At 45.0% G+C, this 20954-nt stretch overlaps 1 protein-coding gene across 8 annotated transcripts in view; it reads left to right on the plus strand.

Moving 5' to 3' along the window:
- Positions 1-20954, plus strand: part of LOC145346831 (receptor-type tyrosine-protein phosphatase mu) — an 834856-nt gene that overhangs the window by 798171 nt on the left and 15731 nt on the right. For all 8 annotated transcript variants that reach the window (XM_080194637.1, XM_080194638.1, XM_080194639.1 and 5 more), the window contains 4 exons: positions 2151-2286; positions 4096-4245; positions 6672-6845; positions 10159-10290. In XM_080194637.1, coding sequence (XP_080050763.1) covers positions 2151-2286; positions 4096-4245; positions 6672-6845; positions 10159-10290 — 592 coding nt within the window. The remainder of the gene's footprint in view (positions 1-2150; positions 2287-4095; positions 4246-6671; positions 6846-10158; positions 10291-20954) is intronic.

A 20954-nucleotide genomic window follows, 5' to 3' on the forward strand; every position in this document is an offset into this window, starting at 1 on the left:
GATTGCAAGTTACCAGCCTGAGAAGAGAAAAGAACAGGAATAAACCCTCAAGAGCTAAAAAATCTTTTTGAATTGATTTTGAATGTTGAATGTCTACATAAAGGACATTGTAAAGTATATAGAGAAGTGCCTTTTTTCCGATTGGGCTAAGAATTAGAAGAGCATTGTATTCTGTGATTTTAAAGATAAGTTGCTGACAAAGATAGTATTTAATTAATAGTGTTTTTTAGTCATTTGTTACTGTAAAAATCTTAATACATGAAACCTCAATGTATCATTCTTTCAGCTATTAACTGGAAGTTTGAATTTCTTTTCCAGAAGTTATTGGTGCGTATGAGGATCATAAAAATGTCCCTTTGTACTTTTACCTCACAAAACTCTATCGATCTCACTTCTGAAAGTTTCAAAAAGAATATCGATGCAATAAATTGACCACTTCTTTATTATGATAGTATCTTGGGTTATGATGATATATCTTGGGTTTAGAATTTCAGCTTAATGCCTAGACATAAAACTGGTGTTTTACACGCAGAAAGCACTGATTTTATACTTTCATTGACCCTAAAAAAAAATTCCATACCCATGCAGCTAGTTAAAAATCTTGCTCTTGAATACTTTTTGTCACTTGGTAAATTTGCCTCAAACTCTTTACCACTCTGAAGGTGTCAGCTTTGTCTCAGTCTTGACCCTCTGGCCTCTGAGAAAGAAAGTGATGGGCCCAATCCCCACTCCCAGAGAATTTAGCGTACAAGCGAGGCCGACACTTTAGTGTGGTGCTCAGGAAGACAATGAACAAGGGTCACACCAAACACCAAATAGACCTACCTTACACTAAGTTGATCTTTCTCTACACCCTAGCTATGACTGTAACATGACATTCTGCACTCTCTCCTTCCCTTCTCTATGAACGGTATGCTTTGTGTGTATAGTGCGCAAGAAACAATACTTTTCACTATAGCAATTCATGTGAAAATAATACATCAAATCAAATCTATGTACCCATTCAGGTGGATTAAAAGATCCATTAGCACTTTTCAAAGAGTTCTCCCTGTAACCAAAGAGATATGTTTCCTGCAATGAACATCACAAAACAGATTAGCTAGTTATTATCATACAGGCATTGGTGAAGTCACACCTGGAGTATTATGCGCAATTTCAGTCTCCTTATCTGAGGAAGGATGTCCTTCCTGTAAAGGGAGTGCAGCAAAGATTTACCAGGCTAATTCCTGGGATGGCAGATCTGTCGTATGAAGAGAGACTAAATCGATTAGGATTTTATTCACTGGAGCTCAGAAGAGTGAGAGGGGATCTCATAGAAACTTAAAAAATTCTAACAGGGTGAGAAGGGTAGATTCAGGAAGAATGTTCCCAATGGTGGGAGACTCCAGAACTCATGGTCATAGATTGAGAATAAGGAACTGAGGTGAGGAGAAATGTCTTCACCCAGAGGGTGGTGAATGTGTGGAATTCGTGACCACAGGAAGTAATTAAGGCCAAACTGTGGTATGATTTAAAAAATAAATTAGATATAGCTCTTGGGGTTAAAGGTTTATGGGACATCGGGAGAAGGCAGGATCAGGATATTGAATTTGATGATCAGACATGGTCAAAATGAATGGCGGAGCAGCTCGAAGGGCCGAATGGCCGCCTCCTGCTCCTAGTTTCTATGTTTCTCTCTCTGGGATCTTGCTGTCTGCAAATCCCTCCCTCATCCCCTCACTTCCATGGCTGTCATTATTCCTTGGTTGACTGGCGTAGACCTGATGGACCGAATGGCTTTTTCTGTGCTGTAGACCTCTATCGCTTTATGAAACACTATAATATCCTGAGGTTATGGAAGGCGCTATATAAATGCAAGACTTTATCTCTTTTGTGTGATTGATTTGAGGCAATCACACAGATTTAATTTTCCAAATAAATGGCTTGAGATGAGAGGAGACTAATGCAATGAGAAATTGTGTCGATCTGACAACATCCAAATGAATGAAGACCATTAACAGATCCAGGGTCATTTAATTTGTCATAAATTGTAGCCATTTCACAGGCACTACAGTGGCTGAAAAGATTGATAATTCTATTCCATTTAAATGTCCCTGGCCGGCTCGGAGAAGTCAGTGAGATAATATTTATTCTATTTCTCTTCCTTTCAGCGCTGGAGCTGGAAGGACAGGCTGTTTCATGGTGATTGACATCATGTTGGACATGGCAGAGAGGGAAGGTGTTGTCGATATCTACAACTGTGTCAGAGAGCTACGATCCCGCAGAGTCAACATGGTGCAGACAGAGGTACCGAGTCTTCCTTTAAACACCTTGAATAAACACCAATGTTCGTAGAGTCCAGGAAGGCGATAACAGCTGTGACTCCTGCATCCCACCCTTCCCATCTGACAGCTAAATGTACAGGGGCATAGTTTCCTGCTCTAACAGTTGCTCTTTGTAGTGGTCTGCATGCACACACACATGCACACGCACGCACACTTTCTGAAAGGGAACACCTTTGAGTGAACAATCAGTGGATTCAGTGGATGCTCAGCAGCCTCCCAAGCTGTAGTCGCTGAGGGTACACTTCATAGGAGGATTATAACAGCAACATGTTTATACAGTACCTTTAAATAATGAAGTGTCCACAGGTGCTTCGCAGGAGCATTCTAAAGCAAAGGAAGTCACCGAGCCAGGGAAGGAACTCGGTCAAAGAGGTCAATTTTAAGAAGTGTCTTAAAGGAGGAAAAATGAGCCCAGAGGTAGAGGCATAGGGAGGGAATTCCCGAGCCTGGGACCGACGCAACTGAAAGCTCGACCACAAGTGGTGCAACAATTATAATTGGAAATGCACAGGAGGCTATTACTAGAGGAATGTAGATATATCGCAGGGGTTGTGGGGCTGAAGTAGATTATAAAGGTAGGGAGAGGTGAGACCATGGGGGGATTTGAAAACAAGGATGAGAATGTTGCCTAACCAGGAGCCAGTGTAAGCCAACACGGGTGATAGGGGAACAGGACTCACTGCATGTTAAGGCACGGACAGCTGAGTTTTGGATGACCTCAGGTTTACGAAGGGGAGAATGTGGGAGACCAGCCAGGAGTGCACTGGAATAGCCCAGTCTTGAAGTAAAGAAGGACATGAATGAGGGTTTCTTCAGTGCTGAAGCAGGAGGTGAGTCAGGCAACTTTACAGAGATGGAAGTAGGTGGCATTTGATTTGATTTATTATTGTCACATGCATTAGTATACAATGAAAAGTATTGTTTCTTGCACGCTATATGGACAAAGCATACTGTTCATAGAGAAGAAAACGAGAGAGTGTAGAATGTAGTGTTACAGTGAAAGTTAGGATGTAGAGAAAGATCAACTTAATGCAAGATAAGTCCATTCAAAAGTTTGATGGCAGCAGGAAAGAAAGTTCTTTTGTTGTTTGTACGTGTCCTCAGACTTTTGTACCTTTTTCCCAGCGGAAGAGGGTGGAAGAGAGAATGTCCGGGGTGCATGGGGTTTTTAATTATACTGACTGGCCGAGGCAGTGAGAAGTGTAGACAGAATCGATGGAGGGGAGGCTGGTTTAGTATTAGTATTTAGTTTCATTTGCATAGCTATGAGTTTGGAGCTCATCCTGGGATCAATAAGGTACCAAGGTTGTGAACAGACTGGCTTAATATTCGTTTTTGCCAGGGAGAGGGATGGAATCAGGCGCTAGCGAATGAAATGTGCATTGAGGACTGAAAGCAATGGTTTCAATATTTCACTGTACGAAATGTTCATTTGTGGTGTGTGTCAGAAACACAAACCATTCAGCAGTCAAATAGTTAAAAGAGTGTGAAATTAGCAGTACAGTGATCGGATAATGAAAAATCAGACAGGGTATGTTTGAGGATATTATTGTGCAGTGGTTTTTCCTTAATGTACACTGAAACCTTTCCAGATCATTTGGTGTGATATGAATCACACCTTACTCAGCATCAAATCATTAAACTTCGTGCTCAGAAAATGCAGCTGGGAAGAGCTTCTTGAATCATTAATTCCTGCACATAAAATGATTCCACTTTGATTGAAAGTTGGCTGCATTGTCTCTCTCTCTTTCGCTCGTCTCAAACTCAACAGGAGCAGTATGTGTTCATCCACGATGCCATCCTGGAGGCCTGCTTATGCGGCGACACGGCAATCCCAGCCTCTCAGCTCAGGTCCGCGTATTACGAGATGAACAAACTGGAGCCACAGACGAACTCCTCTCAAATAAAGGAGGAGTACAGGGTAAGCATGCACATTTCCAACAATGTAAAAGGGGTTTCCTGCAAATGAAGATTGCACATTCACTCACCGGATCTGACTGTCTCAGTTCTTGTCATCCATTCCTACTTTGCCCTTGAGAAGGTGATAGTGGCAAGCCACACTCTTGCAATGCTGCAGACCGTATGGTGAAGGTACACTCACCTCACTGTCATACAAGTAGTTCCAGGTCTATTTAAGTATGGAATGCTCCCCTTCATTGGCAGAGGTATAGAAAATAAAAGTGAGGATGTAGGGTGGAATTTTTCTGTCCTGCCCGCCATTGGGAATCATAGCGGGCAAGACACAAACCACGCAAAGGTCAGTTGAGCTTGGGGGGTGATTTTTCGGCCTTGGGGCGAGCTTGGCTAAAACATCCCAACCATAATGTTGGAATTATATAAAACAGTGGTGAGGCCACAACTGGAGTATTGTGTGCAGTTCTGGTCACCATATTGCAGGAAGGACGGAATTGCTCCGGAGAGAGTGCAGAATGGGTTTACAAGAATGTTGCCGGGGTAGGAAGGTGTAGCCAAGAGGACAGATTGGATAGGTTGGGGTTATTTTCCTTGGAACAAAAAAGGCTAAGGGGTGACTTGATGGAGGTGTACAAAATTGAGGGGCAGAGGTAGAGTGGACAGGATGAAATTCAAGAGCCAGGGGATATAGATTCAAGATAGGTGGCAGTAGGTATCGAGGAAACATGAGGAAAAAACTTTATACACAAAGGGTGGTCAGTGTCTGGAATTCATTGTCCGAGTTGGTAGTAGAAGCAGAGACCTTAAACTCCTTTAAAAAGTAGCTGGATCTCCACCTCAAGTGCCTTAAGGTGCAGCACTATGGGCTGGGTGAAGGAAGGTGGGATTAGGAAGGTGTCTTCAAGCTGGCATGGACAAGATGGGTCGAATGGCCTCCTTCTGTGCTATAACTTTTCTATGGTTCTATTGTTTGAAGTTCAAGTCTGATTCAAAAAATTTCATATAGTTAAAGAACATGCTTCAGTATCTAAAAAAACTCTGTGGGAGTAGGGTGCCTTCAGTTGGCGAGGTGTGGTTAGTGATGGTGGCAAAGAAGTGAGATATTATTGATATGTCTCAATCTCTGATAATAGACAGCATATTTACCTGTTCATTGTCAAGCCAGCGCCAAATACAACTGGCCTTGTTAAGATTAAGGTGGGTGAGACAAATCACAAGTCCATTTAATCGTGCAGTTGGGGTTATTTGTTAGAATCTGATATAGTTCAGTAGAGCTTACGCTTTTAGAACGAGGACGGATGATTCTCGTTTTGGGTTTTGACACAGTGTATGCCAATCTCAATTATTCCAACGATGGGCAAAGGAAACAGGGTGATGGCACACACTCAACACCAACAGCCAGTGTAATGGTCAGAGAGAATGCAGCTTCCACTCAACTCCTGGTCTGAGTGTAAAGAAAGGAGGGAGATGGCAGGTTTTAAAGTTTATTTATTAGGGTCACAAGTAAGGCTTACAATAACGCCACAATGAAGTTATTATAACAATCCCCTAGTCGCCACACTTCGGCACCTGTTCGGGTACACTGAGGGAGAATTTAGCATGGCCAATCCCCTTAACCGGCACATCTTTCAGACTGTGGGAGGAAACCGGAGCACCCAGAGGAAACCCACACAGACACAGAGAGAACGTGCAGACTCCACACTGTCAGTGACCCAAGATGGGAATCAAACCTGGGTCCCTGGTGCCGTGATGCAACACTGTGGCTAATCACTGTGCCATCATGCTGACAGGTGTATCTGTACAGAAGGAAATAACTATCAAATTGGAAATGAATTGCTGGTTCTGTGTGACCTGGCAAGGAGGCTATTTATCGAGCCATCGAGATTGCAACAAGGAGGACATGAAGTTCTATTTATCTGATTAAAGTGGTTGGAAAATGATGCTAGGCAGGTGAGATGGGAGTGATGGTGGGGCTGGTGGTGGGTGATGGTCAGTCATCTTCGACATCTCACATACGCCACCCAGCGAACAATTATTAATGGTGAAAATGGATGTATCAGGGAAAGTTCAAGGTGAAAAATTGGAGCAAAATTAGATGAGGCATTTTCCAAAACCAACAGCAACAGTGGACAAGTGGTACAGCCTGACGTGTGAGATCTGAATTAAAAAAAACACTTGGTTCAGATGCCATATTTGTGAAGCATCCCATAATAATCATTTTGATGTTGATTGCTGAGGTTTTACCTTTTGAGTATTTCGCTAGAATTCATGAGAAGACAAGATGAGCCGAATTGCCTCCTTCTGTGCTATAACTTTCCTACGGCTCTAAGTCATTTGTCAGAAGAATAAAGATTGAGAGATGGAATGAGCTTTTCTCGGGCCTTGTTATTCTGTAAGATTAGAAACATTCTTTTGTCATCTTTCTTCAATCAGACTCTGAACATGGTGACGCCAACACTGCGAGTGGAGGACTGCAGTATAGCACTTCTACCACGAAACCACGAGAAGAATCGGTGCATGGACGTCCTTCCACCAGACAGATGCCTCCCGTTCCTGATCACAATAGATGGCGAAAGTAGCAATTACATCAACGCCGCGCTAATGGATGTGAGTAATTGACGTTATTCCAATAACGAGGCTTATCAAAAGACAGCGAGCGCAATGCTGCGTTTTCTGTTCCTTGTTTCCATTAAATATTTAATTGATTGGCCTTGAAGTAACATTTTAAATTGTTCTCATGATGTGCAGAGGTTCAGTGGTTACAATACTGGAATAGCAGTTCACAGATCACGAGTGCTAATCCTATATTGTTAAAACAATGTGGTTCAGTAGAAATTGTTGATTTATTACAGGCATGACGAGGGCAAAGGCATTTTAGTCAAACGCATTGATTCCAATGAGAGATGTCTTACACACAAAACAAGTGAATGTGCTTGACAACAACCTAGCATCATTTAATGTGAACTTTTCTCTACCACCATTTGGAGCATGAATTTATCAAAGTCAGCACCTCTTAGTGTAGCTTCTTGAATTTTGTCCAGCAATTGTGAACTGTCAACTTGTTTGCTGAAAAATTTGACTCCCAATTTGATTTATTATTGTCACATGTATTGATATACAGTGTAAAATATTGTTTCTTGCACACTATACAGACAAAGTACATAGAGAAGGAAAGAAGAGGGTGCAGAAAGTAGTGTTACAGTCATAGCTAGGGTGCAGAGGAAGATCAGCTTAATATATGATAGGTCCATTGAAAAGTCTGATGGCAGCAGGGAAGAAGCTGCTGTTGAGTTAGTTATACGTGACAACCGACTCTTGTATCTTTTTCCTGATGAGAGAAGCTGGAAGAGAGAATGCCTGGGATGTGTGATGTCCCTAATTATGCTGGTTGCTTTTCCACGGCAGCTGGAAGTGTAGACAGTGTCAATGGGTGGGAAGCTGGTTTGTGTGATGCTTTGTTTGTGGCCCTTTGTAGTTTCTTGTGGTCTTGGGCATAGCAGGAGCCATACCAAGCTGTGATACAACCAGAAAGAATGCTTTCTATGGTGCATCTATAAAAGTTAGTCATAGTGGGCATTGCCAAATTTCCTTAGTCTTCAAAGAAAGACTTTCTTAACTATAGAATCAACATGTGGGGGACCAGGACTGGTTGTTGGTGATCTGGACACCTATAAACTTGTAATAAGATCCAACAGATCTGTCCCCCAGCCTCCATGTAAACCATGTCTAGGTGCTTCTCGTGTCTTGCAGGAGCTGTTCTAGCTGGTTGAATTTCCTTCTGCTGGTTTGGGGTGGCTACATTTTCTTGCCTACCCTTAATTGGGTGAGGGGCAGACCATGGAAAGGTCCATTAACCTCGGGTGGGAGTTTACGGTTCTGGGATGAGCGAGGCCGTAAAATCCCATCAGTTATCCTTGGATGGTTTCACCGTGGTTACACCAGGAGTTAGCCAGAAAAAGTTAGAGTTAAACTAACTTCTGGGTCAATATTAGAAGCACACAGACTGATCCACGTATGGGACACCACCGCCCCCTCCTTCATGTCCCACACCCCAGAACCCTCAGCCCTGACTACAGCACCACCCACAGGCACAACTGATCAGTCCCCATCCCCAAGCCGATCACACCCCTGCTCCCCCTGACATGCGGACATGGCCCGACCACCCTCCCCAACCCAGGGTCATGACCCAATCACCCACCCTGATGTTGCCCCCCCATCCCCCACTGCCCTTTGACCCAACCTGACCAGTAGTCTTGACCCACCGCCCCCCCCAGACCTCTGACCCATTCACCTCCCCTTAGCCCTCAATCTCCAACCCTACCACCCCCACCTCTCTCCTGATTTCATACCCTCCCACTCACCCTCACACTACACCCTACCCACCCTCGAGACTTCTCCCAGGACCACTGGGACTTCTAATCTCTCCTCCCCCAATCAACTTCCGACCCTCCCAGGCATGTGTGCACCCACACACACTCACACACACATACACATACACACACACACACTCATTCACACAGACACACACACATACACACACACACACACACACACTCTCACACACCCATTCACACACACACACAGTCATACACATTCACACACACATTCACATGCACATGCACGCATTCACACACATTCACACACGCACATTCACACGCATGCATTCACACACACATTCACACACACACCCATTCACACACACACACATTCATACACACACACAACACACAATCACACATTTGCACACACACACATTCACACACACACACATTCACACACACATACACACTCTCACACACACACATACACACACTCACACATACACACACACACACATTCACACACACATACACACACACATACACATTCACACATTCGCACACACACACATTCACACACACGTACACACTCACACACATTCACACACACACACATTCACACACACATTCACTCACACATACACACACACACACATTCACACACACACACATTCACACACACACACACATTCACACACACATACACACACACACGTACACACTCACGCACATTCACATACACACACACACATTCACACATTCCATTTGCTTTATCCACAAATCAGAAATACAGTGAATGACATCTGGGCCTGTCCCAGGACGATGGTTAAGTAATATAATTCTGGGAAGGGCACATTCCACCCGTTCCTGCACTGTCCTATACATGGTTCAACCCTTACATTACGTGGTTGACTCATCGTGATTCCTTTTCCTGATCTCCTCCCAGTCGGCCTGGCAAATAACCACTGGCAAAAATTATTTTCACAACAAAATCTATTGAGGTGGACAATAAATATGGCCTTGCCCAACTGTTGATTGGGGATTAACAAGTTGAGGCCTGAAGCTGGGAGCTTCCTGGTATGAGTGACTCAGTGCCATCCTGTATCTGTCATTCACCCCTTAGCTATTTGGAAAGTTCCAGCTCCTATTTTAGCAGTACTGGAGAATGAAAACCTTTCAATGCCCGGATGTCAGCAGCGATTAGAAAGTTGGGGGTTATGTTAACACAATCAGCTTTCCGATATGTACTGCTGGTAGAATTGGGAATGTATCTTCACTAGGTCTTAGGATAAGGACTAGCGAATTTAAAATAGAGTTAAGGAGAAACTACTTCTCCCAAAGGGTAAATCTGTGGAATTCGCCACCCCAAAGTGCAGTGGGTGCTGGGACAGTGAATAAATTTAAGGAGGAGTTGGACAGATTTTTAATTGGTAATGGGTTGGAGGGTTATGGGGAGAAGACAGGAAAATGGGGATGAGGTGCATATCAGCTATGATCAATTGGCGGAGTGGACACACGTGGCCTAATTCTGCTCCTATATCTTATGAACTTTTGGACTTATGAACTGTCGTACCAACCTAACTCTTGCTTCCTCCTTACAGAGTTATAAGCAACCTTCAGCTTTCATTGTTACCCAACATCCCTTACCAAACACTGTGAAGGACTTCTGGAGACTTGTCTTGGACTATCACTGTACGTCAATCGTCATGCTCAATGATATGGACCCTGCACAGGTATGTGTAAACATGAAGGAAGTGCTCAGCAGGTGTGGTGGCACAGTGGTCAGCACTGCTGCCTCACAGCGCCAGGGACCCAGGTTCAATTCTGGCCTCAGATCACTGTCCGTGTGGAGTTTGCACATTCTCCCTGTGTCTGTGCAGATTTCCTCCAAGTGCTCTGGTTTCCTCCCACAGTTCAACAATGTGTGGGTTAGGTTGATTGGCCTTGCTAAATTGCCCCTTAGTGTCAGGGGAATTAGCAGGGTAAATGCGTGTGGTTACAGGGATAGGGCCTGGTGGGATTGTTGTCAGTACCGACTCGATGGGCCGAATAGCTTATTTTAGCACTGTAGGATTCTATGATTCTAGTGGAGGGAGAAATATTTCAGGTTGATGACCTTTCCAGCATGACTGGATTAATCTGAGGAAGGAAATGGGATTTTTTTTAACACAAAATTTCTATTGGATTATGAGGTTTATATGCTTTCCTGATTAACATGGTCACTCAAGCTAGATACACTGAAGATTTACACGGTTGCTTAATGCTGTGTGTTGAGGGGAACAAAGACCAGGAAGCTTTGATTGAGGAATGTGTAAAATCTGCTTTTCCTCAGCATGTCCCAAAGTCCTTTACAACCGTGGGTTTCCTCCAGGTGCTCCAGTTTCTTCCCACAGCCTAAAGATGTGCAGGTTAGGTGGATTGGCCATGCTAAATTGCCCCTTAGTGTCAGGGGAACCAAGAGAGTAAATGTCTAGGGTTATGGGGATAGGGCCTGGTTGGGAGTGCGGTCTGTGTAGACTCGATGGGCCGAATGGCCTCCTTCTGCACTGTTGGGATTCTATGTTCTAACCAAAGAAGGTCTTTTGAAATGCAGTCACTGCTGTAATGCACAAAACACAGCAACTGTGTGAAAAACTTTTCTAGTAATCCTGTACAATTTAAGCAAGAATGCCTTCACTGATCGAAACCTCTCAGATCCTGAGGGGTGTTGACAGGCTGGATGTGGAGAGGATGTTTCCTCTTGTGGGATAATCTAGAACTGGGGGCCACTGTTCAAAAATAATAAGGGGTCGCTCACTTCAGACAGATTGAGGAGAAATGTTTTCTCTCTCAGGGTCAGAGCTTCTGGAACTCTCTTCCTCAAAAGGCAGTGGAAGCAGAGGCTTTGAATATTTTGAAGGCAGAGCGGGATGGATTTGTGATTAACCAAGGGGTGAAAGGTTATTGGGGATAGCCGGGAATGTGGGGCTAAAACGACAGCCAGGTCGGCCATCAGATGTTGAATGCTGGAACAGGCTGAAGGGGCTGAATGGCCTACTCCTGCTCCTAATGCGTATGTTTGTATGTTCTGCATTAGGAGACCAAAAACCATTGCTGATATGGTTCTTTACCTCTTTCTATTTCAGTGTTTACTGGGCCAGGGGGTGGATTTCATTATTTAATGGAATGTGGGCAGCATTGGCCTGGCAAGATTTGTTGCCCATCCTTAATTGCCCCTGAGAATGACTAAGAGTCCAACCACACTGCTGTGGGTCTGGGGAGTCACATATCATTGAATCAGAGAATCCCTACAGTGCAGAAAGAGGCCATTTGGCCCATCGAGTCTGTAGCGACTGCAATCCCACCCAGGCCATATCCCCGTAACCCCACGTATTTACCCTACTAGTCCCCCTGACCCTAAGTGGCAACTTACCATGATCAATCCACCTAACCTGCACATCTTTGGAGTGTGGGAGGCAACTGGAGCACCTGAGGAAACCCACGCAGACACAGGGAGAATGTGCAGACTGCACACAGACAGTGACCCAAGCCGGGAATCGAACCTGGGTCCCTGGCGCTGTGAGGTAGCAGTGCTAATCACTGTGCCACTATGCTGCCCATGTCGGCCAGACCAGGTAAATAAAGATGGAGAAAAGATGAGAAAATCTCCTCATTTTCTTCCAAAATAGCCTCTGTATAGAGCTGCCCTCAAGAAACCTATTCAACCCCTGCCACAGCCGGGGCCTCAGAAAGAGATTGAATATCCTCCCCAGAGTGTAGTGGAAAAAAGTAATAAATCCTCATATCTATTGAGCGCCTGACATTTTCTTTCTTGAAAGAAAATGAGCGCAATCATGGGAAAGACTTCCGTGAGGTTTTCAGTTGGATAAAATAAGTAAATTGAAGTCAGCAACCGACACATAATGGACCTTCTTTACAGGCACTTTGCTTTAGACCCCTTATTGAAAATGTTTCTGACCTTTGCAATCAATTACTGAAGCAAAGTCTAGGCTTTCAGCTTGTCAGGCCTGAGTGGCTGTGAGATTTTAAAACAAATAATATCACAATTATACCCTGTTACAAGTCAAACCTGCAGGGATTCTGAGATTTCCTTTTTCCCTTAGCGTTTAATCATGCATGTCTCTTAATGGTGCCCTTTCAGGCTGATGGTGAGTTAAATTTGATTTATTATTGTCACTTGTATTAACATACAGTGAAAAGTATTGTTTCTTGCGCGCTATACAGACAGAGTATAGAGAAGGAAAGGAGAGAGTGCAGAATGCAGTGTTACAGTCATAGCTAGGGTGCAGTGAAAGATCAACTTAATGCACGGCAGCTCCATTCAGAAGGCTGACGGCAGCAGGGAAGAAGCTGTTCTAGAATCAGTGGGATAATTGTTTCTGGGATAATTGTTTCTGATAGACAGGGGAATCAAGGGTTATGGGGAGAAAGCAGGAAAGTGGAACTGATCCACTTCAGATCAGCCATGATCTTATTGAATGGCGGGGCAGGCTCGAAGGGCCAGATGGCCTACTCCTGCTCCTATTTCTTATGTTCTTATTATAAACCGAATATGTGAGACAAAATGCCTCAGGTAACATGTAGTGATAGATTTACTGACTGTGCAGCTATTTTATAAGACCTCAATTGATTGGTGACTGACTATTGTCACAACTGTTGTCAGGTCTGTGAATTGGATATTCAGAGTGATAAACAAGCCTTTCCTGCCCCTTTCTAATTGAGTGTAGTGTAGCAGGTTATCAATCCACTCATCCCATTAAACAAACAGAGGAGATTGCGGTTTATATTTTAACCCATGTGAAGCTATTTACTGTGATCGAGAGCTGCTCGTGCACGGTGCTCACTGGCTGATGGACGGCACGTTTGTGAGCACAAACAGAAAATGCTGGAAACAGCGATGAATTAGCGAGGCGGGCGAGACCTGTGAACGGAGAGAGAGAGATAAGAGGAAGAAGCCCTTGGAGAAGGATTTTGACAGCTGGGGATGAACAAAATCAGAGACAAATGCATTGTGTCATCTCCCCCGACATGTTCTTTTTCCACAGGCAGCTCGAACGCAGCGACTGCAGGCCACCTCACAGCAGCAGGCAGCCAATTAAGCTTGTTAACTGGGCAATTAGTAGCAGTTTCAAGGGTAATTCAACTTTGGTAGTGTCATGTAGACCCCAAGCCTTGGCAGAACCTTGGCTACCAAGAGGAACATAGAACATAGAACATAGAACATTACAGCGCAGAACAGGCCCTTCGGCCCACGATGTTGCGCCGACCAGCTTTTAAAAAAAAAACAACACTAACCCACTAATCTAAACCAATCCCATTTCGTCCACAAACCTATCCACAGATCTCTTAAACGCCCCCAAACTAGGCGCATTTACAACTGCAGCTGGCAGGGCATTCGTAAAAAGAGGAGATGCCAACAAAGCAGAATGTCACGGCGGCAAGAAAATAAACACACGTGGCATAATTGAGGGGATCCGGTGGCAGAGGCACGCCAGGGCAAGGCCAGCTCCCAGAGACTTCTCTGCCAGACAGTGTTCGCCGAACAAATATGGCTGCCTGTTCCCTCAGCCTTTTCACAAAGGGGTTTTTCCCCACTCCTCCCTTGTGGCCTCCATCCCAGCAGCCCGCCGATTGGATCCCGTCCCAGCAGCTTGCCGATTGGCTCCCAACCCAGCAGTGTGCTGATTGGCTGCTGTCCCAGCAGCCCGCTGATTGGCTCCCATCCCAGCAACCCGCCAATTGGCTGACTCCCCTCCCAGCAGCCCACCGATTGGCTCCCATCCCGGCAGTGTGCCAATTGGCTCCCGTCTCAGCAGCGCACTGATTGGTTGGCTCCCGTACCAGCAGTGCACTGATTGGTTGGCTCCCGTCCCAGCAGCCCGCCGATTGGTTGGCTCCCATCCCAGCAGCGCACCGATTGGTTGGCTCCCGTCCCAGCAGCCCGCCGATTGATTGGCTCCCGTCCCAGCAGCCCGCCGATTGGTTGGCTCCCATCCCAGCAGCGCACCGATTGGTTGGCTCCCGTCCCAGCAGCACACTGACACCCTAGCTGCTGCAAAGGCTGACAGTGTACCGATTGGCTCTCCCTGTTCCTCAACCTGCCCACCATCCCTAATTAGATGGTAAATCCGGAGTTGGCCGATAAGCGGGGACACCTGGAAAGTGACCGGAATGCACATTGCTCTGACAGCCATTATTGAATTTCTTGTTTCGCTTCACCATCTGCCTTCCTTGCTTCAGTTAATTTATAAACATCATTAGCTTTGGTGCTCAAGTCAATAAATTGCTGGTCCAAAAATGTGCCTTTAAATATTTGTTGTGTGCACTGCAATGCCCTCATACAACTTAGAAGCTTTTACTCACTGTTGTGGGGGAAGGAATTCTCAGAATATATAGCTAGTCTGCTCTCCTCCACTAAGCTGCACTGGGCTGCACGGTGGCACAGTGGTTAGCACTGCTGTCTCACAGCACCAGGGACCCGGGTTCAATTCCCCACTCTGGTCACTGTCTGTGTGGAGTCTGCACATTCTCACTGTGTCTGCATGGATTTCTTCCAGGCGCTCCGGTTACCTCCCAATGTCCGAAAGACGTGCTAGTTAGGTGCATTAGCTCTACTAAATTCTCCCACAGGTGCCAGAGTGTGGCGACTAGGGCATTTTCAGAGTAACGTTATTGCAATGTTAATGTAAGCCTACTTGTGACTAATGAATAAACTTTGTTTGGTGTACATATCAGAAATTCTGACCACCTTGCCATGCTAAACATCTTGATCGTGCATTAAAAATGTCAGGGTAACATTTTTTTCAGGAGCCATTCAAATCCCTAATGTTATGTTTGTCACACGTCTTGTGCCAATGTTTTGGGTGGAGAAGTGTACCCCCAGGAATCCAGTGAGAGGCAGCTGGACCAATCTATTATTGGGAAGCTAACTGCCGGAGAAACATAAGGAACAGATAAAATAACAAATTCCAACAGTCTAAAAACAGCAATGAAAATAGAACATAGAATGCTACAGCACAAACAGGCCCTTCGGCCCACAAGTTGCAGCGATCATATCCATACCTACCAGGCCTATCTATAACCCTCAATCCCACTAAATCCCATGTACTCATCCAAAAGTCTCTTAAAAGACCCCAGCAAGTTCGCCTCTACCACCACCGATGGCAGCCGATTCCACTTACTCACCACCCTCTGAGTGAAAAACTTACCCCTGACATCTCCTCTGTACCTACTCCACAGCACCTTAAACCTGTGTCCTCTCGTAGCGACCATTTCAGCCCTGGGAAATAGCCTCCGAGAATCCACCCTATCTATACCTCTCAACATTTTATACACCTCTGTCAGGTCACCTCTCAACCTCTGACTCTCCAGGGAGAAGAGACCGAGCTCCCTCAACCTAAGGCATGCCTCCCAATCCAGGCAACATCCTTGTAAATCTCCTCTGCACCCTCTCAATAGCTTCCACTTCCAAATACTGCTTGTTTCTCAGTTAGTTGCAGAGGTAACAATAATGAGCTGAAAACAGCCAGAATTTGCACTGTAATATGAAGAGTGATCTTAGATGTTTATTCATGAACCATTCATAACTTTCTTTATCACTCCCTGCAGACTATACTTATTGACCACCCCCCCCCGCCCCCCTCAGAATGAAGTCTAATAAATTCTTTTTACACTATTTGCGTCCTACACATTTTGGACATGAGGGGCAGGATTTTCTGGCCCCAAAACCGGAAAATCCCACCCAAGTCCAACAGACCTTCCCATGGTCCACCCCTCGCTCACTGTGATTCCTGTGGCAGGCAGATAGGGAAAGTTCACCTGGAGATTGAGGAACAGAAGAAATAAGAGAATGAGTAGATCAATTAGTTCAATTTGTGGTCAACAGTGACTCCCAGGATATTGATGGACGAGGGAGATACAATGATGGTAATGCCATGGAATGTAAAGGGGAGATGATTAGGTTCTCTCTTGTTGAAAATGGTCATTGCCTGGCACTTGTGTGGCACAAATGTCACATTCCATTTGTTAGCCCAGGCCTGAATACTGTCCCGATCTTTTTGCATTCGGACATGGACTGCTTCAGTATCTGAAGAGTCATGAATGGTGCTGAACAATGTGCAATCATTGGTGAACATCCCCACTTCTGACCTTACATTGGAAGGAGGATCATTGATGAGGCAGCTGAAGATGGTTAGGCCTAGGACACGACCCTGGTGAACTCCTGCAGTAATGTCCTGGGATTGAGATGATTGATCTCCAACAGCCATCTTCCTTTGTGCCAGGTACGACTCCAACCAGTGGAAATTTTCTCCCTGGTTCCCATTGATTCCAGTTTTGCTAGGGCTTCTTGATGCCACACTTGATCAAATGATGTCACCTCACCTCTGGCATTCAGCTCTTTTGTCCATGTTTGGGTCAAGATGCTAATAAAATCACAAATTCAGCGACAGAACCTGGACTTGAGCGTCAGTGAGCAGGTCCTATCCCTGTAACCCCACACATATTTACCCTGCTAATCCCCTGATACTAGGGTCAATTTAGCCTGGCCAATCCACCTACCCTGCACATTTTTGAGCTGTGGGAGGAAATCAAAGCACCCAAAGGAAATCCATGCAGACATAGGGAGAATGTGCAGACTCCACACAGTGACCTGAGGCTGGAATTGAACCCAGATCCCTGGTGCTATGATGCAGCAGTGCTAACCACTGTGCCACCCTATTGGGGATGGGGATATCTGTGGAGTCACCTTCCCCAGTGAATTCTTTAGTTGTCAGCACCATTCACGATTGGGTGTAGCAGGACTGCCAAGATTCAATCTCATCCTTTGGTTATGGGATCACATAGCCTTCTTGTGCTGTTTCTGCTGTTTGGCATGCAAATGGCCCTGGAAGAGTCAATTACTAAGGGGTACAGGTTTAAGGTGCGAGGGGTAAAGTTTAAAGGAGACGTACGAGGCAAGTTTTTTACAAAGGGGTTGGTGGGTGCCTGGAACTCACTGCCAGGAAAGGTAGTGGAAGCGAATACAGTAGTGGCTTTTAAGAGGCATTTTGACAAATACATGAATAGGATGGATTGGAGGGATACGGTCCACGGAGGGGTACGGGGTTTTTGTTTAGTCGGGCAGCATGGTCGGTGCAGGCTTGGAGGGCCGAAGGGCCTGTTCCTGTGCTGTAATTTTCTTTGTTCTTTGCTTATTGCACCTTCATGTCCATTTTTAGGTGTGCCTGGTGCTGTTTCTGGGATGCCCTCCCTCACTCTTTGTTGAATTATAGCATTATTCTTGTGCTCCAGTCTCCTTGAAAAAAGGCCAGTGTGCCCTTTGCCCTCCTGATTGCTTGCTCTACCTGCCTGCTAACTTTGGACACCCCAAATATAGCAGCCATTTTAGATTGGCACCTGCATAATATTTCTAACCCACCTCCACAGTTGCACTCTGTGACCCACTGATAACATTGTTTATACCATGCTTATTATTCTGAAGATGCTACCACAGATCTCAACTGGATTTTGAAATATTGGCCGGAATTTTACTGGCCCGCCTGCCATGGGAATCGGAATGGACGAGGACAGACCAAGGAAAGGTCCTTTGACCACAGGCGGGATTTTATGGTTTCAGGACGCATGAGGCCAGAAAATCCTGCCCAATGTTCTGAGTCATAGAATCATGGAGGTTTACAGCATGGAAACAGGCCCTTCGGCCCAACTTGTCCATGCCACCCCTTTTATTTACCACTAAGCTCGTCCCACTTGCCTGCATTTACTCAATATCCTCGTATACTCAAGTAAGTGTCCAAATGCTTTTTAAAAGACAACATTGTACCTGCGTCTACTACTATCTCTGGCAGCTCATTCCAGACACTCACCACTGGAAATCCGATGGAATAAAATAATTCATGAATTTGAGAAATTGTTTGACTTGGAACCAGAACCGTGAATGATTGGCAACATTTTGTCTTTTAGCCAATAGCTCAGGTCACAGCAAACCTGTGTTTCAATGTGTGCTCTCTTGTTATCATTAGGCATCTTTTTGCAAAATGGGAGTTCAGTGTGTTTGCATACTTGTCTCTTGTTTCAAGAACCGAGCTCCACGCAGACAGGACCAAATTTTCCTGCCTTGTCACAGCAGTTGTCAGGACTTTTAGCTCAAAAGAAATTGTACGCGAGTCAACACATACACAATGGAGACTGACTAATTAAGTACACATTACAAGCCAGCTTAAGTCGTCTGCTCGGAAATGCTGCTTTGTGAATCCGGAGGAGGAACTATCCAGTTGCACAACATGTGAGGAGTTCATATTACTGAATCACTTTGAATAGAAACGGTATCCAGGGACTTTGGCTGCTCTGGAATTCACACAGGAATATGGAGTCTTGGCAGCTACACAGAAACACTTTTGAAAGTCTAAGTTCGCATGTGTGCATGTTGCTTAGATGTCACTTTTATGACTTTAACTTTTCACCGGCGGGGGGGCCTTCCCTAAATGCAGACGGATGTCTTTACCAGCCAGCAATGCTAGAGCATGAGATGATGCTAGATTCCTTGTGCATCAGTCACTGAAAGTAAGCACACAGTTACAGCAGGCAGTAAAGAAGGCAAGTGGTACGTTGGCCTTCGTAGCGAGAGTATTTGCGTATAGGGATAGAGATGTTTTGCTGCAGTTGTATAGGGCATTGGTGAGGCCACAACCAGAGTATTATGCGCAGTTTTGGTGTCCGTATCTTGCTATAGAGGGAATACAGTGAAGGTTTATCGGCTGATTCCTGGGATGGCAGGCCTGTCGTATGAGGAGAGACTAAATTGGTTAGGATTATATTCACTGGAGTTTAGAAGAGTGAGAGGGGATCTCACAGAAACTTATAAAACTCTAACAGCATTAGAGAAGGTAGATTCAGAAAGAATGTCCCCAATGCTGGGGGAGTCTAGAATTGGGAATCATAGTTTGAGGATAAGGGGTAAACTTTTTAGAACTGAGGTGAGAAGAAATTTCTTCATCCAGGGGTTGGCGAATGTTTGGAATTCACTACTACCAAATGTAGTTAAGGCCAAAATGTTGTGTGATTTCAAGAAAACATTAGATATAACTCTTGGAGCTGAAGGGATCAAGGGATATCGGAGGAAGGGGGGATCAGGATATTGAATTCGATGATCAGCCATGATCAAGATGAATGGCAGAGTAGGCTCGATGGGCCGAATGGCCTACTCCTGCTTCTCGTTTCTATGTTTCTATGACCCCAGAAAAAAGTAGCTGTTCACCCGAGGTGAGTGTTGGCATTCAATCCTGGTGACAGTGTGGTTCTCCCAGTTGCCTCGTGAAGTGGGGAGCACTGAGAGACTGCAGGCTGCAAGTTCCAAAGCTTTAAAAAGTTTTACAAACAATCCCTTGGACCACGATCAAGGTGGCTGGACCTTGTGGTGAAACTGATGGAAAAACCCGGCATGTCAAAGGGAGAGAGGAGCAGATTCTCCATACGGCCAGAGAAATAAGAAGTTGCAGAGATCGCTGACAGAGCACACTTTCAATAAAATGGAGATGTTTTAAATATTTGAAAAAGATCACCGAGATCAGAAGAATGATGCTGGATTGTTCAGTTCGAACGACTGCCAAGTTAAAATGGGTAAACCAAGATGAATTAGTCTTGTCGGCAATGGTATAGAATTTCGGAAATTGCAGTAGAAACTGCATAGATAGTGACCAGGAGTCGAGCCCTTATTCTGAGCTGTTGTTTGCTCGACAGAAAGTGGCAGATTATCTTGTAGTCCAGCAAGATAGTGTAACTAGTTCCCCCAGCTGGGGTGGGGGAGTCATGTGACTTGACTCCCACCTCTCCACTTTGGCTTTACCCAGGGGCGTAAATTCTTCTTTCTGGGTTCCTGAGATTGCTAGTGTTCCGACCATTAAGAATTTGAAAGCAGGTTGCACAATCCTTTGTGCTAGCAGACTAGGAGATCCCTGTGACCAGACCTGGCTTTTGAAATGTAAATGGCCTTTGTGTCATTCACTCTGCTCTTTCATAGGGTGGTTATGTCTCTTCAGAGATAACGAGGCATCAACTTCTGTCAAACTGCCAGAATTTTTTTTGTTGAGGGTTACAATTTGACGTAGCTTCAGACTTTTTAGCATTTCTTTGTCCTGTTTTTAATATTTTAGGAAGTAGCCATGATGATATATTGCATAAAAATATAGTGGGAGGTCTTAGCCCCTGGCAGTGTTAAACTGAGGCTTCCATGGCACAGAGGGTAGTGGAAATATGGAACACGCTACCCGTGAGGGTGGTAGAGGCAAGTACTCTGTCAACAGTTAAGAAGCATCTGGATGAGCATTTAAATCACCAAGGACATGCTTAGTGTTAAATAAAAAGGGCTGCACAGACATGTTGGGCTGAAGGGCTTGTTTCC

Source organism: Carcharhinus amblyrhynchos, chromosome 8 (assembly GCF_965287045.1).
Source record: "Carcharhinus amblyrhynchos chromosome 8, sCarAmb.v2.hapA, whole genome shotgun sequence".
In the NCBI taxonomy this organism is placed as follows: Eukaryota; Metazoa; Chordata; class Chondrichthyes; order Carcharhiniformes; family Carcharhinidae; genus Carcharhinus; species Carcharhinus amblyrhynchos.